Consider the following 25,175-nt stretch of genomic DNA (forward strand, 5'->3'; position numbering starts at 1 on the left):
TCTTAAAGCTGGGAGTACAGAAGGAAGGGAAAGTCAGTCAGAGTCTAATATGTTCCGTAGATTTCTGGGAAACAGATTCTGAAGAATCCAGAGAAAAGATAGGTAGGATCCCACAGACCATTTTTTTTACAAACCAAGGAAAGAAATTCAGAAGTAACTAAGACAAACAAGTCTGATGTCAACGAGTTGTAGAATGAAATATTGAAGTTGTTGGCAAACATCTAGAAAAGGAAGTGCTAATTCGAAGGAGGTCGCATGACTTCGTAACAAGTAATATTTGTATTTGTTACTGATTTTCTAATTAATAATAAAAATTTTAAAGGGCAAAAAACTATTCCAGAATGACTATTTCCTTTTAGACAATTAATAAACTGGTAGATGATTGAATAGAATTAGAGATAGTTTTATCTAGGTTTTAGCTAAGTCCATGATAAATTATCTCATGTTCTTCTAGTGGAAAGGATGAAGAAAAGTCAATAGCATGGATGTATTTAGAATTAATTGAACAGATTCAGAGAGTAATGATTAATGGTTCCAAATCAATTTGCAAGAAGGTCTTCTATGGGGTACCCTATAATCTTTGCCCAGATTTACATTGTTTAATATCTTTATCAGTGATTTGCATAATTATCAGATGATTATCAGATAACACAAAGTTAAGAAGGATAACTAACGCATTGGATGACAACCTGATAAATCAGGACATTATAAGGACTCCAATAGGATCAAATTTAATCATTCTAATTCTAAAGTCTTAGACTTGGATTCAGAAAATCAACATCGCTAACATAGAGACATGATTAAACAATAGCTTGTCTGAGTGAAAAAATGAGATATTGAAACCTGAGAAACTCATGAAGTTTGGGGCTATATTGAGAGGGTTAGGTTCCATGAGTAAAGAGGTAATGACCTCCCACTGTATTCTGCCTCGGTTGGATGACATTGAAAATATTGCATTCAGTTCTAGGTATCACCACTTAGGAAATCCTGATAAACTGTTGAAATTATTGTTCAGTTGTTTTTCAGTCATGTCCAACTCTTTGTATTCCTATTTGAGTTGCCTTTTTTTGGCAAAAAATACAAGAATAGTTTGACTTTTCCAGCTTATTTTACAGCTGAGTAACTGTGGCAAACAGGGGAAAGTGACTCGTTCAAGATCACACAACTAGTGTCTTGAGTCCAGATTTGAACTGAGGAAAATGAGTCTTCCAGATTTCAGGCCTGGCACTCTATCCGCTGTGCCACCTAGCTGCCCAATGATAAACTAAAGAGTATCAAGAGAAGAGTAACCAGTATAACAAACTATTTGGGGTTTATGCCATCCAAAGACTGAGTGACAGAAGAGAAGATATTTAACCTCGAAATGAGAAGACTTGGTTGAATGAGAGGGCTATAATATCTGTCTTGATACTTATCAAGAAGGCTGTCATATAAGTGAATGAGACCTGCTCCTTTAGTCTCAAGAGGATAAAAAAAAAGGAACTGTCAGTAGATATCACAAAGAGGCATATTTAGGCTTTGTATCCAGAAAATCATTCTGACAAATAGAGCTTTCTAAGACAGAGTCGGTTCCGGAAGATAATGGATTTTTCCTCATTCTTGGCCTTCTCTCAGAGACTGGTTAATCACTTCTTGGTGTATATACTTTTATGGCTGTGAAGTGAATTAGACAGTAACTAACTTTAAAAGCTAATGTTTCTATGAATTATAAAAGAAACAAAATTTTAATTCTTCTTTGACATAATACTACGAAGTTGATAAGTAGAAGTGGAAGGAAAGGGCACTCTAGGAAGAGGCAAGAGTATGAGCCAAGTCATAGAAATGAGAAAGTGTTTAAGGAAAAGTGAATAATCCTGTTTAGTAAAGGTCTCTTTGCTTCCAGTTTCTTCTTCCTCTAAGTTATTCTTTACACAAATACTAAAATTATGTTATTAAGCAAAGATTGTACTGCTTTCTTCATGTTTGTTCCCTATTGCCTTTAGGATAAATTATAATCTAAAGTTGTCACTGATCTTTCTTTTTAGTCATTTCACATTATTCCCCTTCTCTCATTCTTATGTTATAAACTAGATTATTAGCTATTCCCCAAACTTGTCATCCATCTCCTTCATCTACATTTGTACAATATCTGGAATATACTACATTCTTATGTCTGCTTCTCAGAATAATCATTTTCAAGGCACAATTCAGAATTAGGGTTAGGGTTAGTCTTTACTTCCTCTGTGAAACCATCTTTAGTCTCTTCCCGCTCTATTCCTATGTAACTTCCAAACATCCATTTTGAATATAATTGCTTAGTTTGAAGAATTCTTTTGCATTGTAAAAAGAAAGAATTAACATCTATCTTATATAAAAACAAAATGACATTTCTTGTGATGTCATGTTTAAATTAAAGCTACTTATATTTCTGATTTATCACAAAGTTCTGACCTATACTTATAATAAGATCAAAAGAGCATCATTAATTTATAGAGAATTTTTTGTTGTTGTTCACTTGTTCCGTTGTGTCTGATCCTACATAACATCATGGAATTTTATCCATATGGCTTTCTTGGCAAAGATGCTGAGTGGTTTGCCATTTCTTTCCCCAAGATGTTGCCATTTTAGAGATAAGAAACTGAGGTAAATAGAGCTTAAGTGACTTACCCAGGATGACACAGCTGATAAGTATCTGAGTTCAGATTGAATTCAGATCTTGAACCACCCAGCTCCTCCCATTAAATGAAATTAATTCAGATGAAATCAATTCCAATTCATTTACAAAATTAATGATACCTATAATTCAGTAGTGGAATATATTGTAATTTAATGCTTATTTTATTAGAGTTTCCATCATCTGTGTGATTTTCTGAAAAAAAGACAAAAAATAAAGCTTGCAAAATCTGAACACTAACACATTTGAGATAACTTATTACAATTGGTACTTCAATTTTCTTTTTTATGAGATAAAAATTAAATGTTCTTTTTATGTACGTATTTGTGGGTGATTTAGCTTTGTGATTTCTTCACTCTGGGAAACTCCTAATGTTAAAAGTCCCTCTACTGATACAGAACAGCTTTTTATTCTAATAACCTAAGAGAATTATCTGATTTAGTAGCTGGCCAACAGTCATATCACCAGTATGTTAGCATCAAGACTTGAACTTTGCTTTTCCTGAATTTGTAGCTGATGTTCTTTCTGTGCCACATTGTCTCCCAAAACATTTCAGACTATTCTGTAACTATTGTATACAATACTTTTTCATGAACAAAATAATAGGAGAGATGCTAAAGACAAGTTTTACATCTCTGTGTACTAAGTTTCTGATATAATACACTGGACCACAGTCTAAGGAAGGATTATTTTTTAAATAGCTCTGAATTTACTGCTGCTGCTATTATCTTACTTCTGGCACTAGGTCCTCTGTACTCAGTAATCTTTTGATAATTATGTAATGTGTTAAAGTCATTGTTAAGAGGAGGATTAAGGGAGATGGGGGAAAAATGGAGCCAGGAATTTTTTGTCTTCAACTTTTTCTTGCCTTGCATTGTGACCATGGTCTACTTATGGACATTATGATTGTTAAGAGGCGTGCCTACCTTCTTTGTGAAATGAACAGGAAGCTTGAGAGACTAATCTAGGCAAAATGGTACTATCTAACATGATGGAGTAAAGGGCCACTTTGGGACTATGAAATACCTATAATCATTATCACTATCACCAAAAGACAGCTCAGCAAATACAGAGACTTTAATAACAAGATCTTGTTTAGAACAACTATCTTTCAATTTAAATAATTATAGTTTCCATAAATAACATGAAATTGGGTATCTGGGGCAAGAAGCAGGAAGTTTAGATAGAATAGAATGTGATTTTTAAAAATAAAATTGTCCTGAGGTCTTTCCCCCTTTTTTATAGCAAATAATGTTCAAAAAAACTTAACCCACTATAAGTTATAATAGAATTGTATTTAATTAATCTCTATGAATATTATTTTAAAGGGTTTTGTTGGTGGCATTGGTCCTCCTGGATTTCCTGGACTTAGGGTGAGTATAATTTACTGATTTTACCATCTTTTAAAAACATTTCATTGTCTAGTATAGATTTTATATAATGACATATAAATATTTCAAAGTTAATCATCAAAAGGAGAATTTTTGATTTCATTACGTGGCATCAACTTTGTTTAAATTTATTTTTAAACATTTCTTTAAATGAGAAAGAGAGCCAGTCTGAAGCAAGGAAGACAGGTTAAAGCCCTACCACTGATATGTTTTGGCTTTATGACCCTAAACAAGTCCCTTAACTTCTCAGCACTCTAAATAAAGGCTATCAATTGCAGCAGAGCTGCTAGATTTTACTGGAAAGGAGAGTTCCCTCACATGGGAATCTATTATACCAATACAAATCTCTACTCTTAAATGAGACATATCAGTGAACTATGTACTATAATGAAATACAGGTTTTTAGTTAAGCTTAATATATGAGTATATTATGAGTGTATATACATAGTAATGGATCTCTGCAAACCTTTAAAGAGTGATCAATATTTATAAACCTCCAACCCCACCAAAAACAACTAAAAGTCCTTTTCTATCTCTGAAACTCATTAGGTGGAGGTAGACAGTGTCTGAGTCATCTAATATTCATAGACTCTTCTTAGATGAAGACCTGATCTTGAATAGAGTATTCACTACATTGTTCTCACATTAAATGGGCTTCATCCCATTCCCTTGAGTTTCTTGTATATTCTTAACTCTGGCAACTAATTGGTTTTTAATCTTTGTCTAATCCTTTCTGAGAATTTGAAACCTGTTTAACTCCCCATCCTTCACTCTTTCCCATTATAGACTTATTCCGAATGAAACCTTACAGATTAATAAACATTCATGCTCTTCTCTTTCCTTGATATGTCTCATTTATGTATCCTTCTTCTTCAATGTCAAATGTACTATCTGATCAGATCCTGAACTAAACTCTCAACTGCTTACTTACTATAGTAGCCAGGATGGACTATGACAAATAGACCTTTTCTGAACAAGAAATGGGAAAATAAATTATATAGATTGGAAGAAATTTAAATGAGAATTATTCAGTAGTATCCAACATGAGGAAAGATAGGAACCAGAATTCACTAATATGATTCACCAAAGGGTCATAATTCTAATTTTAATTTTAATATATAATTCCCTTTCTGTAATATAATTGACATCTATATGATTCCATCTCGTTTAATTTTATATAGTGTTGGGGTTTTTGTTTTTGTTACTTGAAGCTCCACAGAAACACCTCTGGCCATCCCTTGGATCAAATAGCCAAAAAAATGGGATTTCTAATAATGAGAAGTTAGAAATCAATTCAATGGACTTCTATTGATATTTTAACGTGGCTGATATGGATGAATTATGCTCAATTATGCCCAAGATACTAAGATAACAAAATGGCCAAGTCTGTGCCCTCAAGAACTTTGCATCCTAATGAAAGTTCATATATTTTTTGCATAGATAATAAACCTATTCAGAGATTCTCTACGTGAATCTGAAATAATCCTTTTAGTGAGGATAAGAAACATTTCTCTGCAATTCAATAATTGGAAGTTTAATTACTCTTTCTCCCCCAACACACCTCTACAGGTCTTCCCCTTTATCATAACTACTTGGTAGAAATAACAATAGATTGAGATCTAAAGTAGAATCTCATTAATTCAGCTTCCACAGAGTTATAATTTTTATTGAAATACCTTATTTTGAAATAACAGACACTGCCATATACATGTATATGGGGGGGGTAAGAGGGGTGAGAGAAAAAAGAGAGTTCAGGGCATCACCATTTTTCTAGCTATGTGAAGTTTCACCTTCTCAATTATCTTCAACTCTCACCTGGTAAATAAATGGCATAAGATTCTCTAAAACGTCCCATTCCAATTATTCATCCTCGAATGGATAAGAGCCTGAGTGAGTTCTAGAAGGTTATATCTTTGGGTTATGAGATCTAGAAGTACTATCATGCTGGAAAGACTTTGGTCATATCAAAGGGTTGTTGTCCTTCATTCTCCAAGAGAACCTTGACATCTGGGAGGTGATGCTAAGACATGCAAATAAGCAGGATTTAAGTGAGGGTGAGTTGTACAAAATCACCAGTCTCACTTTCTCCTCCTTCCATGATATCTTGAGATTTACCATCTAGATGTCTTTCTTAAGGACCAAACCTTAAATTCATTTTACTCTCACTCTCAAGGACTGGCCAAAATAGATCCCAGTCCAAGCCTCACTTCATCATTGTTTGAGCCCTCAGAATGAATGCAAATTGGACTCAGAATGAATTCAAATAGCAAAAATATGATCTTGTTTTGACCAGAAACCCTGAGGGTCTTCCTTTCTCAAACTGATTTTTTTTGACTTGATAAAAAAGACCATTCTCTGTCTCATATCTTCCCTAACCTTAATCACTTAAATAGTTATTGTCTCAGTCAAACTGAAATCTGTTAAAGATCTTAGTTTAGAAAGATCTAGATTTCCCACTCCATCCAGGATCATCTCTAGTCATCTGCTCTAGATCTGACCATTTGAGCCAGATGGCTCTGGAGAAGGCATAGGCTGAGTGTGCTTCCTAGCTAAGTGCAGAGAAGTCCATCCCCCCTGGGCTGACCGCTTGGTGATGAATGCTTTGGCCAAGGTAATCCATGGAGCTAACACATAAATGCAAAGTGCTATGTACAACTTAGCTGTTGGCACTGTAAAGATGAGATCCTTATTCAGTGACCTGTGAGTACACCCACTAATAAAAAAAAATACAAAATAAATATGAGCAGGTTTAGCAAGGGCCCAAATAAGACATACTGTGCTAAAATGCTTGTGTGTGCGTATCTCTACTAAAAAAAGATATGGAAGCGAAGCCTTTATATGTGGATATCTTATCCTCATATATATATATATATATATATATATATATATATATATATATATGTGTATATATATACATATATATATGTATATATATATGCCTTTATATGTATTATTATCTGATATAGAAAACATATATGCATGTCTAAACACATAAAGGTATATTGAGAGAGATCTATAGATATAATGGTTCATACATATGCACACATCCATGTACATCTCTAGAGAAAAATCTAGAGATTTCTCTCTTATTTATAGATGTGTCTATATACCTCCAATAAAATAAGCATGTGTACATACACATAGATGTTCACATGTATCTGTACATATCTGTGGACTTAGTTATTTCTTGCAGCTTTTAATTTTCAAAAACTTCTCATAATATTCTTTCAACCAACTGTGTTTTTTTGGATGCTAGCTTTTGAACATCTTGAACTCTGAATAAACTTGCTACTGTAATTTTGAGAATACAAGCCTCCAATTGAAAAATTTTTGGATACGCAAGTAATGATGCATTACCATAGCATATCTAGTTTAACAAGCTGGAAAGTATTACCCCTTTCCTCCCTGTTGTCATATGTATTTCAGGATTAAACATGTTGGAAACTATCTTAGTTTTACTTCACTTTAGGACTTACCCCAAAACAGCTCTTACAAGTATAATATTTCTCAATATCTCTGACAAATTTTCCATTCCTAAATATTATTTGATGCAATTATAGATTGTAAGAATTACCCTATTATATTGGGAAATAAAAGTGATGGTAGACATAACATTTATTCAATAGGAAAGGTACACTCAGTATTGCCTAATTTGACCTAGGTTAAAGTACCATCAATTCAATAAACATTCATTAAAAACCTACCATATTCAGTATTCTCAGACCTATAGCTATAATTTAATTGAATCAGATTGCTTCTATTTTTTTTTTTTGTTGTGTTTGAGGCCCTCCAGATTATGTGATTTGTTCAGGGTCACACAGCTAATAGGAATCTAAAAGTTAAATTTGAACTGACTCCAAGACCTGTAATCTATCTACTGCACCACCCAACATTATCAATCAGTTTACTTTTGAATGAAGAAATTTCCTCTACCAGTGCAAGTTAGTAATTTTTTTCTGCAACTTAGTCTGAAAGTACCCCCAAGAGTACCTTGAATTTAAGACTTTTGTCCAAGATCACGCAGCCACTAACTTTCAGAGATGATATTGAGTCTTATTGGCTTCAAAGCTGACTCACTATTCACTGTGCTACTATGCACAGAGATATTTAAAAAACCTCTATCTGTAAGGAATTGCTGTAAAAAGATAAGAATATCACAGGGTAAAAAAGTGATTGAAAGCACAGGAGAAATCTAGGCAAAATCTTCCACTTAAATTTGAATAGAATAATAATACCTACAAAAAAGACATCAAACCTAAAAGAGAAATCCCAATCCAACAAGTTGAGAGCTGACTGGTTCTTTGAATCAATTTTGAGAGATTCCCTAAAACATCTGAAAGTATGGAAAATACTGGTGGTGAAGAATTTCATATTAGAACAACAAAAGAGATCCAAAAGAAATTTTTTTCCTGAATCCAACCTTGAAGATGGATTATCCTCTTCATGTCCTCAAATGTTTGATTTTTAAACGGTAAAATATAAATATTTATTATTTATGGAATTCAAAGTGATTTAGAAAAAAATCACACATGATTCCATCTCTGAAGAAAGTTACAATTTGACTCAATGATGCCCATATACTGGAAAAGTCAAATCATAATTCAGGGGATAAAATAAATATTACAGGGTAGTACCTGTAATTAAATGATCAAATGAAGGATATTAACAGTAAACATTATAGGAGATGAGAGGAAACAAAAAATGTATTATGGACTGTCCATCCAAAACAGCTTCTTAGAGAGTCTTCATTGGATTGGACAGACCACAGAGATTATAGAAATTCAAGAGAAGAAATGTTATCATCTACATCCTAAATGAGATGATTGAGATGCATAGATATTTGCTAACTTTTGAAGGCCACTGAGGTTCAATGAGGATTTGAACCTAGATATCCTGATTCCAAATTCACTGCCCCAGTTCTGACCATATCAGTTAAAAGATAAGAAAGTGCAATAAATGTTTGAGGGGACAAAGAGAAATTTAATTTGACTAGAGTCAAGGGTCATCAGACCATTTGCTTGAGAGGCATTCTCTTTATATTCTTCCTGGATACTTAACAGGACTCATTTTTTAAAAACTACCTTACAGGGTGCTGTTGGCCCCCCGGGAGCAAGTGGACCTTCTGGGATTCCTGGGCCCATGGTATGGTTTTTAATTGTTTAAGTGATATCCCTCTTTGACTAATTTATGATTTCAAGTGTGACAGTGAAAATTTTTTCCCCCTAGGGTCTTCCAGGGAATATGGGGCAACCTGGAATCAAAGGTGATAAGGTGATCTAAATATTTCCATTACCATAGAGATATTCATTTCCTCTTAAACTTTACTTTTTTTTTACTGCTTTTACCTTCAAAAAAAGTTTTTTTTTCAAAATAGCATTTACATTTACTAGCTTTCACTTAAACCCTCAGTGTTTATGGATTTTTTTTCAGTATCATGTAGATCAGACAAAGATTTGCATGTACTTCAGTAGAATTGATATTTTTGTCCTTATGATATTATCACTTTGCAAATGCATCATTTTAAATTCAGTGTCTGCCTATGTATAATCATATGTTCTTTAGGGAGAACAAGGTATTGCAGGAGAACCAGGAGAAGCAGGGTATCCTGGAGATAAGGTAATTATGATTTCCCTATAAATTGACAAAAATCAGTGAAATGTAATATGGACATACTTTTAAAAAGAAAAGATATATGTGTCTTTCATTAAGTATAACAATAAATAAAATCCTCGTGTGATTTGGACTAGTTTGTAAAAACTAGTTTATGATTTCACTAGTTTGTAAAACTTACTAAGATGCTGTAACCCTGAAATTTTGTTTTTTTCTAGTCTTCTTTTGACCCTATGTTTTTATACCATTCTCTGTTAGTGTATAACAACATCTGAATGAAAAAAAATGTGATTTAAATTGCCTTGTTGAAACATATTTCAATTGTTCCAAATGTTATGATTTATTTTGCATGTATCATTCATAAAAAACAGCCATAGATGCCGCTGGCGACATGATGATTGATCTCTTTCCTAAATTACTGTTTTCTTCTAGGGAGCTATTGGTTTACCGGGCCCACCAGGGGTGAGAGGAAAGCCAGGACCTTCTGTAGGTTTGAACTTTTACTTTGCTCCTTCTGATTGTATCAGTGCAAATCATAGCTTGAATCTTAATGCTTGTTAGTCTTAGCAGCTATAAGAGGGTTTCAAACCCACTGGTCCTGCCTTTTCTATCCACTGTTTCAGCTAAATCAGTACTTAGCTCACATTCCACAGGCTATTGGTCCCCAATCCCTTCTAGTCCAGTTCAAAGCCAAGTTTCTATGAACCCTAAAGACTTTGGTGGGTTTTGGTATTCCCCAGATGACATATTACAAGAAGCCTTTAATTTGAATCATATGTTTTCAAACCAGAAGATAGACAATATCTTAAATAATGATATTTTGATTTTTCTGAGTAACTAACAGATTAAGGAAAAAGTTCTCAAGAGAGATGCTTTGCCATACTAACTCTTGTCCAAGGGGCGCTAGTTTTGTTTTTTTTTTCCTACAAAGACCTTTTATGTAAGACAACACATTAAGTTCCCCAAAAACAGAACCACAATTAACAGAATATGATTTATTTGCCCAATTACCTTATATACTTTTTCTTATATACATTTAATAAAAGCATGTTGCAAAGCCAAAACTATTATAAAAATCAAGGTTATTACTATCTCTACAATTCATATAAACACAGCATGTGGTTCTCCTAAACCCTCTAGAGAAACAGCTTTTTTTCCCTACCCTGAAAAATTTACACATGTTTCATTTTATAAAGACATGATAGCAACATTAGGTCAAGGACCCACAGACTGTAGAATATTAGTTTTTTAAAAATCCCTGATTTTATCCCATCTTATGCAGCTTCCGGAAACTGTATTTCAAAGTTATCTTCAATGGCTGAACTATCCCAGGAGACAATAAGACATTTCCTGACAGCCTTTGGAAGGAACCCTCATCTTGAGGGACCATCTGCCAATCTTTGTCTGGCATCAGAGCAGTTTATTCATTAACATTTGGTAAATCCCATGGAATAGTGAATCATAGAGCTCTGGACTTGAAATCAGAGAGACCTGGTTCCAAATTGTTCCTCTAATACTAGCTTTGTGACCAGGAACTTTAATTTTTTTTTGAATATTGAGTTCTTCACCTCTAAAATGGGAATAATGATCCGTAGTTTTGTTGTAATATCTCATTATCTCAAATGAGATAAAGTCTATAAATGTTTTATAAATCTTAAAGAGACTATATTAATAGTAATAATTATCAATTAAGAAGGGAAAACTTCTGGATATAATGAACCAACAAAAGATTTATAAAACTCAGGTTTACAAGAATACTTTTGAATCTTTACTTGACCAACAGGGTAGGCACTTCCAGAAACTGAAGTAGAATCCTAAGTCATCTTCTATAGTGATATTCAAAGAGAGAATATTTCAGGATTTTAAAAATAATTATTTTACCATTATTTGCAAGAAGGGAAGACAGAGAAGAATATACTACATAAATAAAACAAGTAATAACAAAAATTGGTTGAATTCAGCAAATATTTATAAAGCATCTACTAAGCAGGAGACATAGTCCCTACCTTTATGGAGCTTACATATGATTTGGTAAAATCTTACATTACACAGTACAACAAAGGGTAATTTGATGGGAACCAAGGAGAACTCTAGAGAAAGTGCTCAAGGAAAATTTGCAAAAGAGAAGCACTCTCATGAAGGGTAATCAAGGGAGTCTTCACTGAATCTTGAAGGAATAGAAGGAGTCTTAAAGGTAGAGATACCAAAGCAATAGGAGATTGCATGATTCTTGGTGTCTTTTGACATAATTACTTATTTAAGTCATATGTACAAAGTAAATATATTCATGTTATTTTGTACTGTTTAATCTAAATCATCTTATCACCATATGACAATGAAATATTGAATTGAATTGAAAGATAACTAGATTTTGGTCTCAGATCTGTGGGGCTCTTTGAGTAAATCATCTAACTTTTTTCCTGGATTTATTGTAATTTGTAAAGTAAGCAAGTTAAACATTCAGTAGAATATAAGCTGTTGAGGACAGGAATTGTTCTACTTTTGTCTTCTATTCCTACTGCTTAAGATAGTACCAATTATTTAGTGAGTGCTTCATAAATGCTTATTGACTTATTGGATGAACTAGATGATCTCTAAGAATCTTCCCAAATTTGTGACTATTATTTACTTCACCTTTATACTGTTATGTTCAGTGATAAGTTTATGAAATGAACTACTTTCTGTCTCCTCTTTACTATCCTACCTTAAAAGTTTTGCAGGGATATAGAGCAGGATTTAGTCCCTAACACCTTTGGTATATAAGTTTTTCAACATTTTGTCACATATTTTGTCAAGAAATATTACCTTCATATACCTGTTTGAAGAATATTTTGTGCAGAATGACCATTCACTCATTAAGAAACTAACTCCCACACCTAACAAAATAACTTAATACTTCCCCAAAACATTTATTTACCATCATTAATAGACCACCAAAGTCAGATGGATATATTTACTACTTTATATTTCTCCCATTTATGTTGTGGTTCACAATGCTGCTTTTAATGATATTATTTCCAAATGGACCAAATCTGCAAAGTGTGTATTACTGTCTAATAAGGAAGAATTTCCTGATCTTGAAGTTTGTTAAATATTTTTAAAGGTTAGGAAAGGAACATCTGGAATTCTTTCTCTGGAATTTTGAAAAATAATGAAAATTATCCCCATGGAATACTTAAGAACTATTCTTTTCTTAAGGCAGGAGATTTAGACTATACCCTTTAGTGACCCTTCCAGCCGTATGATAATATGTTTATATGAACAGTTGTATACATAGGAGTTTCTGCCATGTATTTATAGTGAATATTTTTCACTATCTTCAAAATATTTTTTCCCAAAATGTACATATTATAGATTAAATCAGAAGGGACTTCAAGAATCATGATTTGGCGAAAGATTTTGTATACTCCCAGCTCTTTTATTACCTCAAAACCTCTCATGATGATCCAAATAAACTAAAAATAAAAAAATAAAGTAGAAGAAAATGGGGAAAAACACTAGAGAAACTAATGAAAATGAGCAAGCAAACAAAATCTCATAATACTTTTTTTTTTCAAGGCAATGGGGTTAAGTTACTTGCCCACATTCACACAGCTAGGTAATCATTAAGTGTCTAGGGTTGGATTTGAACTCAGGGTCCTCCTGACTCCAGGGCTAGTACTCTATCCACTGAACCACCTAGCTGTCCCACTTAATACAATTAAGAAATACTATACAACAAGAGAATACCAAGAGAAAATTCCAGAAATTATTTTTAAATAATTACAACTACTTCTCCTGAAAGTAAAATGGAAAGACCATAAGAGCCCTAGGAGTGATTGGAAGATTTAATAAATTAATTTTAAAAGGCAGCCTATTACAGTGGAGAAAGCATTGATTCTTAAGTCAGAGTTTAGTATTCAAATCTCACCTGTGACACTACCTGGCTGACCTTGGACAAATCACATAACTTCCTTAGGCTTCGCAAATGATAAGAAGTGAAATTGGAGAGTTTAATGTAAAGCTTGAGAGGAAACACTATTGGCTTAGAGCAGAAAATGGATAAATTTAGCAAAGAAATCAAGAGTCTAAAAACTGAGGGGAAATGACTCAACAATGCAGAAATATTAAAGTAATGTCAAAAAGCAGCAATATTGACAATTGACTATGCTATGAAGTATCATAAACTAGAAAGCCAAACAAACTCTCTGATATATACTGGCTGTGTAATCCAGTGCAAGTGTCCCAGGCAGTTTTCTAACACTATGTTGCAAAACAGATTCCAGTTCATGTTTATACAGGGGGGTATCCTCATGAGGACTTCTGAACTCTCAGGAAATCATGGGTCCAAGAAACAAACAAACAAACAAAAATACCTTCACTATAGTCAGGAATATAAATAGGATGGATATACCCATAAAAATTTAAGAGAATAGAAGAAAAGATTAGAAATCAAGCCTCAAGAAACAAGCAAAATAGAGACGGTTAAAATAAAAGGAAAGATTAATTCCTATCATCACTTTGGATGAGACAACAGTAAATTTTTGCAACATATAAATCGAGAGAAATAATATTAAAGATACCATAGGTAATGAAACAATATTAATATTTGCTTTGAATGTATATAATATTGAAGAAATATGAGAAAAGCTAAATTAATTATAAGAACTAGATCAGAAGATTTAAACTTATGGTCATTTCAATGTGCCTCTTTATGACTTTCATTTTCTTTCAGGAAGATGGGGGAGGGGAGAGAAAGGATCAAATTGAAATATATGATAGAACTTTAATGATTATTGGATGGCAAACAAAAACTAAACTAATGTTTCAGTACTTAGCACAAAGCCTTGCATATGTTGATAATTTTATTGATACCTTTTGTTTCTATATCAACTGAATTTTCCTCTGTATTCTTCTCGCAAAAAGACAAAAAAGATTTGTTGCTTCTAAAAAAAGAGGAAAAAGGGAACCAGAAAAATGTATCAATCATTTAAAATTATGATAATATATACAATGATCCATACCTCCACACCTCTTCAAAAGAATGGGGAGAGATATCTTTCCTTTGGGGTGAAGCTTAGTCTTGAAAATTTTATATCATTTAGTTCTTATTTGTTTTGTGGTTGTTAGTATTTCAAGTTACATTTTTATAGTTATTGTGTATATCATTTTCTTGACTCTGCTTGTTTCATGCATCTGAAAAGTCTTTCCATGCTTCTTTGTAAACTAATAACTCTTTAAGCAATAATTGTCCAATATTAAATTTGGCATTTTCTTTTTTTTTTAATTTTTTAACATTTTTTGAAGTTTTCAGTTCTAAATTCTACTCCTTTTTTCTTCTGTCCCCTCCCCCTCCTTCATACAATAAGTAATCAGGTATGAGCCATACATGCACAATAATATGAAACATTTTTATATTAGTCATTTTGTACAAAAAAGATTCAAATAAAAGAAGAACTCAAAGTGAAAAAATAGCATCCTTCAGTCTGTATTCAGTCAAAATCATTTCTTTCTCTGGAGGCAGATAATATGCTTCATCATTAGTTCTTTGGAATTATCAAGGATTGTTGTATTGCTGAGAATAACTAAATCATTTGCACTTATTCATCAAATAATATTGTTGTTACTGTTTACAGTGTTATCCTGGCTCTGTTCACTTCACTCTACATCAGGTCATATAAGGTTTTTCTGAAATCATCCTTCCAGTCATTTCTTAGAGCACCATAATATTCCATTAAAATTATATACCATAGCTTTCTTAGCCATTACCTAATGTATAGACATTCCTTTGATTTCCAATTCTTAGCCACCACAAAAAGACCTGCTACAAATATTTTTGTACAAATACGTCCTTTCTCCCTTTTTTGGCATGTCTTTGGAATGCAGACCTAACAGTGGTATTACTGAATTGAAGTTTTCTAACCCTTGGAGCATAGTTTCAAATGACTTTCAGTGATTGGATCAATTCACGGTTTCATCACAATGCATCAAGTGATCCCAATTTTTTTCCTTTATTGTCATATTAGTCACTCTGATGGATATGAGGCAGTGCCTCAAAGCTGTTTTAATTGGCATTTCTTTGATCAAAGGTATTCATACCACATTTTTTAAATTGATCATATTCTAGGACAGTGGTATCAAACAAATAAAAACAAATGCCTGTGTGGCTTGTGTTCACTTAGAAAATCACAAATTTACATCATCTATATTGCATAATACTCCTATTTATTTTTTTCAAATATTTCCTAAATATATTTTAATCTGATAAGAGCAGTCATTTTTTATGGACAAAACCTTTGTTCTATGCTATGCTATAATGAATTCATAAGTAAATGTACAAATGCAACATATTCATCCTTTAAAGTGACTTTTGAAATATGATGAATAAAGTTAATAGCTAGCTTAATCAATGACCAAACAAATAGATAAGCTATTTATTAATCTTATTTAGAGAAAAAGAGAATCAATTATATTACATTTATTTATAATTTTTTTAAAAGGTCCTTCTTTAATAAAAGCAGACATCTATAACTAAGACTTAGCACAATGTGTAATAGATAAATATTGGAATCTTTGTCTACTGTTTACTTTCATTTGACATAATATCAAAAATAATGAAGATGGTGGTGATGACACCTAAAATTCATATTGTGCTTTAAAGTTTACAAAGCATTTTACAAATATAATCTCATTTAATTCACACAACAACCTTAGGAGGTGCTTTTTTAACTCCATTTTACAGATGAGGAAATGAAGACAGAGAGAGATTAGTGATTTATCCAAAGTAACAAAACTATTAAGTGTCTGAACTTTGGTCTTCCTGATTTCAGGCAACTAAGAAGTCCAATGAAGAAAGTGATAGGAGTCAGAAAGACTCATCTCCCTAAAGTCAAATCTGGCCTCAGACACTTATCATCTGCATGACCCTAGTCAAGTCATTCAACCCTGTTTGCTTGCAAAATGAGTTGAAGGGGAAATAACAAGCTACTCTAGTATTTTCGTCAGGAAAACCCCAGAAGTCGTAAAGTGTTAGACATGACTAACAACAAAATACCTGTCTCTAAAGCTATTCGCTATGATTCCCATCTGAAGAAATCCTAGATAAATCAAGAAAAGAAGAAAAAAAATGTTGAGATAATAGACATAGCCAACTAAGAGGCAAAAGTTTCTCTACTTGAAGATCTCATGATGCTTTATTTAAATAATGAATGGAAACTTAAGATAATTTATAACCAGTAAATTCTGACAGATTACAAAATAAATTCAGAGGGAAAAATCAGCCAATCTATATATTGCTAATAAAACTTTGAAGAAAGAAATTGAAAGAGAGCCCCTTTTAAAAATTAAAAAATAATGTATTAAGTATACAGGAATTATCAGGAGACAGATAAAAGTTAAATATTCATAAAAAGAAAACAAATATTTCTAATGAAAATAAAAGAAGACCTAAAGAACTGGAGATCTTTACTATGCATGGATAAGTTATACTAAAATACTAAAAATAACACTACCCAAATTATTCCATTTTTAGTGCAAAACGCCAAATTACAGAGTACCATCTAGTATGAAATAAAATAATTTTTAAAAATTCATTTGGAAGTGATTGAGTATTAAGGTATATAATGAAAGAAAAATAGGAAGGAGCAGTAGGGCAACCACATTTAATTGCTTGCTACATTCCAGTGAGCTGAAGAGGTTTAGAACCAGATCTCAAACAAAGTAACAATTATCAAAACTATATGTTTCTGGATTCAAAATTTAAAAGATCTGTGAACTGCAGTAGATAAGAAAGATCTAGGGATAATCTCAACAACGTTTTTTGTTGTTGCTTTGTTTTGTTGTTTTTGCAAGGCAATGGGGTTAAGTGACTTGCCCAAGGCCACACAGCTAGGTAATTATTAAGTGTCTGAGGCCTGATTTGAATTTAGGTATTCCTGACTCCAGGGCCGGTGCTCTAGCCACTGCGCCACCTAGCTGCCCTTATCAACAACAATGTGATCTTAGAAGAACCCAGAAGCTTAACTGCTATGGAAGATACTCTGACAAAAGATATTAGGAAAAATGTTAGGGTTGTGGTGGAAATATAGATCAGCATTTTATGTCTTATGTTATAATAAATTCCATATGAATGAATAATTTATTTTTAAATATTATATCATAAAGAAATTAAAGAATGGAAGGTACTGTTTTTCATAATTATAGATATGAGAAGAATTAATAATTAGACATGAAATAGAAATGATCATATAAAATAATACTTCAAGAGATGCGTAATTAAGTAGATTTGGTTATTTCTTCCAAAAAAATGAAAATTAAATTCTTTCTTGTCTGGCCTAAACGATTCTCATTATTATCTTTCCATAAGCACACTGAGTGGTCTCCCCATATTATTTCCTTTTAAAAAAATTTCAGTTAAACGTTTTTATCTTTAACTTAACAAATAGTGTTTCCATATGTGTGTGTATCTCTGTGTATATAGAGATAGATGATAGATATATAGATAGATAAATAGATAGATAGACAGATAAGACTAGGAAAGAAGATTATACATGAAATTAAAGAACTTTATTATGTCCAGTTTGCTTTTAATTTTAATTATGTAATTTCAACCTATGTCTTTCAAAGTTTTCCTGCTTGTATCTACTTCTCTGCAGCCTTCCTTCTGCTCTCTTTTCTGCATTAAAATTTTTTCAGTGACTCTATCTTATTTACCCTATCTTCTTACACTTCTTGCTAGAAAAAAGTAAAAAAAAAATAAAAGTTCTAATTACAAATTTCCTTAGTTAATAAAAATATATTCTCACATTATCATGTCCAAAAATATATTTCTTTTTCTGAATTTTAAATTGATCTCTTCTTTCTCATGTGGTGAGTAGCATGCTTCATCACCATTCCTGAGAATAGTTGAATATTCCATTGATCAAAGTTCTCATGTTTTTAAAGTTGTTTTTCTAAAAATTGTTCTCCTGAGCTGCTCACTTCACTTTGCATTAGTTCATATAGGAGTTCCTAAGTTTCTCTGAAATCATTCATTTCATCTTTCATATTGCAAATAAATTCCACTCTATTCACATGCCATAATTTCTTTAGCTATTATTCAATTAATGAGCACTCCTTTAGTTAAAGAAAACTACTATAAATATTTTGTACAAATGGGGTATTTTTCTTTTTTTTCTTTGAGTTAATTAGGGGTTTATAAGTCTAGTAAATGTATAGCTGGACCAAAGAGTTTTGTAAGTATTCATCTTTTTTCCTGTACAGTTTTAATTAGACAAAATAGGTCTAAAATTTTTTCTATTTCTTTTTCCATCTTAAAATGTCATCCTTCTTCATTTTGGATAGAAGCAATTCCATTTTTAAATGACTTTTTAAACAGGGGAAACTAATTGCTTAATCACATGTCAAATTCATCATTTCTTTTTTATATAAATATTAAAATACAATTTTTCCTCCAAGAACTGTTTTAGTTGTATCTTATAAATTTGAATCTGCTCCTCATTATTGTCCTTTTATTTGATTTAAATTTTTTTTTCATGGCAATGGGGTTAAGTGATTTGCCCAAAGTCACACAGCTAGGTAATTATTAAGTGTCTGATATCACATTTGAACTTAGATCCTCCTGAATTCAGGAGTGGTGATCTCTCCACTTCACCACCTAGCTGCCTCTTTGTCTTTTTATTTGATGAATTTTTCTATTATTTCTACAATTTTTCCTTTAATTAACCAATTCTTTATAATTATGTTGTTTAGTGTCCAATGCTTTTTAATTCTTTAATGGTCCTTGAATGAATTTTTCTTACTTTATTACAATCAGTGAATGCTGTATTTATTAATTCTGCCTTTCTACATTTTTGAGCAAGGTCCTAATGCCTCAATTCATATTCAATTTTTGTAAAGGTGTCATATGCATTTGAGAGGTATATAAATTCCTTTTTATTCCTATTCAGTAATCACTAGGGGTTTATCACCTCTAATTTTTCTAAAGTGCTAATGAAGTCTTTAACATATTTCTTAGTTATTGTATGATTTGATTTGTCTAGATCTAAAAGGAGATATATTAAAGTACTCCATAATTATAATTTTTCTTTATAATTTTTCCTGAAACCTAATGAAATTTTCATTTAAGTATTTGGATGTTATATTAGATACAAATGTACTAATTATTGATATTGATTCATTATTTATGTTGCCTCTAAGTAACATTTTATTTCTCTGTTTCTTTCTTTTTACCTTATCTAGATTTATTTGCATCAATACCTTACTTGAATTAATAACTACCACTCCTCTTTTTTGGAGTTTGCCTAAGGCATAATATATTTTTCAATAACTTCATTCTAACTGTATGAGAATATCTGGATTTCAAATGTCTTCCTTGTAAAAAACATATTGTTGGATTCTGACTTCTAATTCATTTGGCTATCCTCTTCTCTTTTATAGATGAGCTAATCCCCATCACATTCATAATTATGAATTTTGATTCATTTGACTATCCTTTTTCCTTTTTTAGATGAGTTAAATCCAATCACATTCACAATCATAATTGTTAATTATGTTTTTCCTTCCGTCCTATATCTATTCTTGTAATTTCTCCTTTCTTTTCTCCCACAATGCTCTTCTTGAAAAGGGAGACCATAGAAGAGAAGTCACTTAACTGATGCTTGTGATCTTATATGTGAGAAAACCTGATGCCTCTATGTTGCATTTATTCTCTTCTTTTACCCTCCTCTTCCTCCTCCTGGACCCTTATTCTTTCCTCCTTTCAATCTCCCTTTACATTCTTATGCACAACATTCTTTTTGTTTATTACTAGTCCTTTACTGATCCTGCTCTTTTTCTTATATTTCTCTCTACTCTATCCCTTTCTTTTCACTCTACTATTTCCCTATTGAGTTTAGTAATGTTTGTTCTTCATTCTCGAAGAAGACCATAATATCAGGAATGTGATGCCATGATAAGCACATGAATTGGATTTGAGTGAGGGGGGGCTGTGCCAAGTCACCAGTCTCACTCTCTCCTCCAGAGCCATCTAGCTCCAGTGGCCAGATATGAATCAAGATGACTGGAGATGGCCCTGAATGTGAGGCAATCAGAGTTAATGACTTGCCTAAGGTCACACAGCTAGTAAGAGCCAAGTGTCTGAGGCTGGATTCAAATCCCAGTCCTCCTACTTTCAATGTCAGTGCTCTATCCACTGCGCTATATTTTTAGAGAAAAATTGTGTGTGTGTGTGTGTGTGTGTGTGTGTGTGTGTGTGTATGTGTTTGTATGTTTATGTGTGTGGTCTTTATCTTATATACTTCTATTATATTATGTGATGTCCCCCTATTATTCTGCCTTTCTTCTCTAATATAGTCCCCTCCTATTTGGGTCTTCTAAGACCATTGAAACAGAATAAAACCAACCTTAGACCTTCTATTGCTTTAACTACTTAATGACTCTTAAAGATATTAGAGTTCTGAGAAGTCATTTGTTTGCTATTTCTCTATTAACATCTAAACAAATTATCCCCACATATTCCCTTTCCATAAATTATCTCCATGTATTGGACATATGTCTAATTTTTAATGCACATTTTCATTTCAAAACATCTATTTTTCTGGTTTTTAGGAATGCTTAGAAATCTGTTTTATTACAGGTATTTTTTTTTTGCTTATAGGCTCTTAATCTACATATACATAATTTTGTACATTGTGTGTTGTATTTACAAAAATTCATGAGGCAGTGCATGAAAACCTTAGAAGAAAATAGAGAGGGGAAAAAATAAATATTAAACACATCTTTATCATAATATAATAGAAATTATTTTCAGTAAAGAAAGGGTTAAAATTAGAGACTAAATAATTTAACCCTAAGAAAATGGAATGTCAAAGCATGAATTATACAAAAAATAGATGATTTTTTTTCAAAAATAATCATGAGATAATATTACTAAATTGTGCAATATAACCAAAGCAGCCTTTATGGGGAAATGTATAATTGTTCAACTACATCCATTTAAAAAGAGAAAAGGAATAGATCAATGAATTAAACATGTGATAACTAAAAAGAACAACAAATTTTCCTCCTTAACTAACTACCTCAAAATTCTGAAATTCAGAAAATAGGTTAACAATACTGAATGCAAAAGAACTTGAATAACTAAAAGTAGAAAACGGATTTTCAAGAGGGAATTGATGGATAAACCATTAGCTAATTTGATTAATAAAAAAATAGAAAAACTAAGTTACCAGCACCAAAAATAAAAAGAATATAAAATGGCCAAATTAACAGGACAAAAACTAAAAAAATTTCAGATAATCCATAACTTCAGGGTAAAAAAACCTGAAAAGGCCACAAATGTTGTCTTAAAAAAAAACCAACAGCACCTCAGAAATAAATTTACAAGTGAATCCTATCAGACATTCAAAGAACAATTTAAGCTTCAGGAACTGGTGAATGTTGTTGCCTTCCAGAGAAAAAGGAAGTTGGGGGGGAGGGAATAATGACTTCCATGTGGGACATATTAGTTTAAGATGTCTAATAAGCATCTATGAAAGATTAGCAAATGGCTCATAGCCACATATCAAACAGATCATAACTAGATTGGATTCATACAGGAATTCAGGTTTGATTCTATTATTAGGCAAACCATAAATAAAATCAAACATAACAAGAACTGAAATCTTATGAATATATCCATAGATGCAGAAAAAGCTATTTTTTAACAAAATACAATACCCATTTGTGTTTTTTAAAGAATATTGAAATGTAGAAATTGATGGGTGTTTGCTTAGCTTATCATGTATGTAATAGGAATAAACTAGAATATTTTCCATTAATGTGGAACAGCTAGGTGGTGCAGTAAATAGAATATTGACCCTGAAATCAGTAGGACCTGAGTCCAAATTCAGCCTCAGGTATTAAATATTTATTTATTTGTATATCCTTGGCAAGGCACTTTATCCCATTGCCTTGTAAAAAAAAAAAAAAGATAAAGCAAGGATATACATTTTCACCACTAATATTTTATATAGTAGTAGAAATGCTAGCTATAGCAATAAGGAAAAAAAAAGTGATTTGAGGAAATAAACATAAGTAAAGAAGAAATAAAATTATCACAGTTTGCAGATAATATGATAATTCACTTTGGAAAAAACTACAGAATCAATTAAAATATGTTGAAAAAATAAATTCAACAAAATTTCAAAATTTAAAGGAAATCCATAAAAGTCATTGACATTATTATACATAACCAACAAAATGCAACAGGAAGAGATATAAAGAGGAAATTCCATTTACAATAACTTCAAAATGTATAAAATACTTGTGAAGCCATCTACCAAGACATATGGAAACAATATGGGTATGAGTACAAGATATTCTCCAGGGAAATAAAGACTGACCTCAATAATTGTAGGCATTAATTGCTCATGGGTAGACTGTGCCAATATAATAAAAATAGCAAACCTACCTAAATTAATTTGCTTTTTCAGTCCCATGCCAATCAAATTACCAAAGGAATATTTTGTAGAGCTGGAAAAAAAATAACTAAATTCATATGAGTAACAAAAGTTCAAGAATTTCAAGGGAAATATTTTTTTTAAATGAAAGGAAAGGAGCCTAACAAAACCATATCTCAAACTATGCTACAAAGAATTGTGATTTGTTACAGGAAAAAAAAAATAGTTCATTATAACAGAATGAGCATTCAATATACAGAAGCAAACCAACTATGTTCATAAACTCAAAGACATGAGCTTACACCATTTCTTACAGGGGAAAAGGGGATAAAGACTCACCATTTAATAGCAACAACAAAAAAATACTGGGAAAAATCAGAAGCTGTCCGGCAGAAATGAGATATAAAAGAACATTTTACGCCATGCAGTGTTGTAGACACAAGGTTCACTCTCCTGTTCCTCCCTAGATCCCACTGCTAACTCTCTAGACCTTTTTCTCCACCATTCCCTAGCAGCATTCTGACCCTGGAAGATCCCTCTGGCCCTGAAGCCACTTAATCAGATTGGTATGTCACTTCCAGAACCTCCATTTTAAGGAAAGATGTATGCCAACCAAAGGAAGGATGCGCACATCAGCCCCATTTCACTCCTTTATTCTTCTCTGGCCTTGCTCATTAGTCTATAGATTTCTATTTCTTCCATGCTCCAAGCAAAGTTACCTTTTGCCATAGGCATGCTGGAAAATGTTCAAAAACTAATTCTCTGGGCTAAAAAAATGACTTTTAAATTTAATCTGCATGACTCACATTTTCTCTAACTTAAGTCTAGGCCCTCTATAAAACAACTCAATTCCTCTCAATTTCTGAGGACTAAATACTCAAAATGAAAATGTAGCAGTTAAACCTTGCAAGCTGATATGAAATGGCTCCAGGGGATAGCCCTGCTTTCTTCCTTTTATAAATCATTTCCTCCTATTAGAATGTAAAGTGTTTGAGGAAGAAACTGTCATTCTTTTTGTTTCTATTTATCTTCTCGGTACTTAGTATATCCTAAAATATAGTAAATACTTCATAAACCCTTAATGATTTAAATGACATGATTTAGCTATACAAGATCACAATTAAAAAAAAAGATCAAGGGTAAAAAATTACATTTTAGATTTACAAACAAGAGAACATTCATAAGCAACCAAGGAATAGAGAGATAACAGAGAAGAAAATAGACAATTTTTATTACATAAAATTGTTTTTTCTTTGAACAAAACCAATGCAATTAAGAATGAAAACAATTAAATGGGGGAAATTTTTGCAGCAAATTTCTCTTTAAAAAGTCTTATTTCCTTAAGTGACTGATGAAAACTTCTAAGAATAAGAGCCATTCTTTAATTAATAAATTGCTAAAAGGATATGAACAAGTGGTTTTTAAAGAAGGAAATGCAGACTTTCATTGTTCATATGTAAAAATCCTCCAAATTGCTAATAACTATAGAAATACAAATTAAATGTTTTAACTGGTTAAATTCATTACTGAAAGAACTGCAGGAAAATAAGTGCATTAATGCACTCTTGGAGGGGCCCATGCCTTGGTCCAGTCATTCTGAAAAGCAATTTGAAATTTTGCTCCTTAAGTGACTAAACTCTACACATTTCTCTTTTTAATTAGGAAAAAAAATTGTACATAAGCTTCTACTAGGCCTATACCCCAAAGAAATCAAATAGAGAGGAAGAGGATCCATATGGATATCAGTAATTATAACCTCTTTTGGGGGTTGCAAAGGACCAGAAACTCCTGAACTAATTATGGTGTATTATTGTAATAAAACAATATTTTGTCATAAGAAACAATTGTTTAGGAAAACCTGGAAAGATCTGTATGAATTGAGCAGAGCTTATTGAACAATTGAAAAGACAAATAACTTTGAAAGATTTAAGAATTCTGATCAAAATTATCTATCATAATTCCAGAGGACTGATTGGTTAAGCTTACTACCTATCTTCTCACAGAGAAGTGAAAGATAAGATACAGAATGAAACATATGTCTAGAAATGGCCAATGCAGGAGTTTTTGCTTGGCTATTCATATTTGTTACAAGTCTTATTCTTC

The 25,175-nt window shown here is 32.1% G+C and overlaps 1 protein-coding gene across 1 annotated transcript in view; it reads left to right on the forward strand.

The window, feature by feature from the left end:
• Positions 1–25,175, forward strand: part of COL24A1 (collagen type XXIV alpha 1 chain) — a 380,712-nt gene that overhangs the window by 128,023 nt on the left and 227,514 nt on the right. Inside the window, exons 14-18 of the mRNA XM_074221770.1 lie at positions 3,982–4,026; positions 9,133–9,186; positions 9,271–9,315; positions 9,607–9,660; positions 10,087–10,140. Of these exons, the coding sequence (XP_074077871.1) occupies positions 3,982–4,026; positions 9,133–9,186; positions 9,271–9,315; positions 9,607–9,660; positions 10,087–10,140 (252 nt within the window). The remainder of the gene's footprint in view (positions 1–3,981; positions 4,027–9,132; positions 9,187–9,270; positions 9,316–9,606; positions 9,661–10,086; positions 10,141–25,175) is intronic.

Source organism: Macrotis lagotis, chromosome 2 (assembly GCF_037893015.1).
Source record: "Macrotis lagotis isolate mMagLag1 chromosome 2, bilby.v1.9.chrom.fasta, whole genome shotgun sequence".
NCBI lineage: Eukaryota > Metazoa > Chordata > Mammalia > Peramelemorphia > Peramelidae > Macrotis > Macrotis lagotis.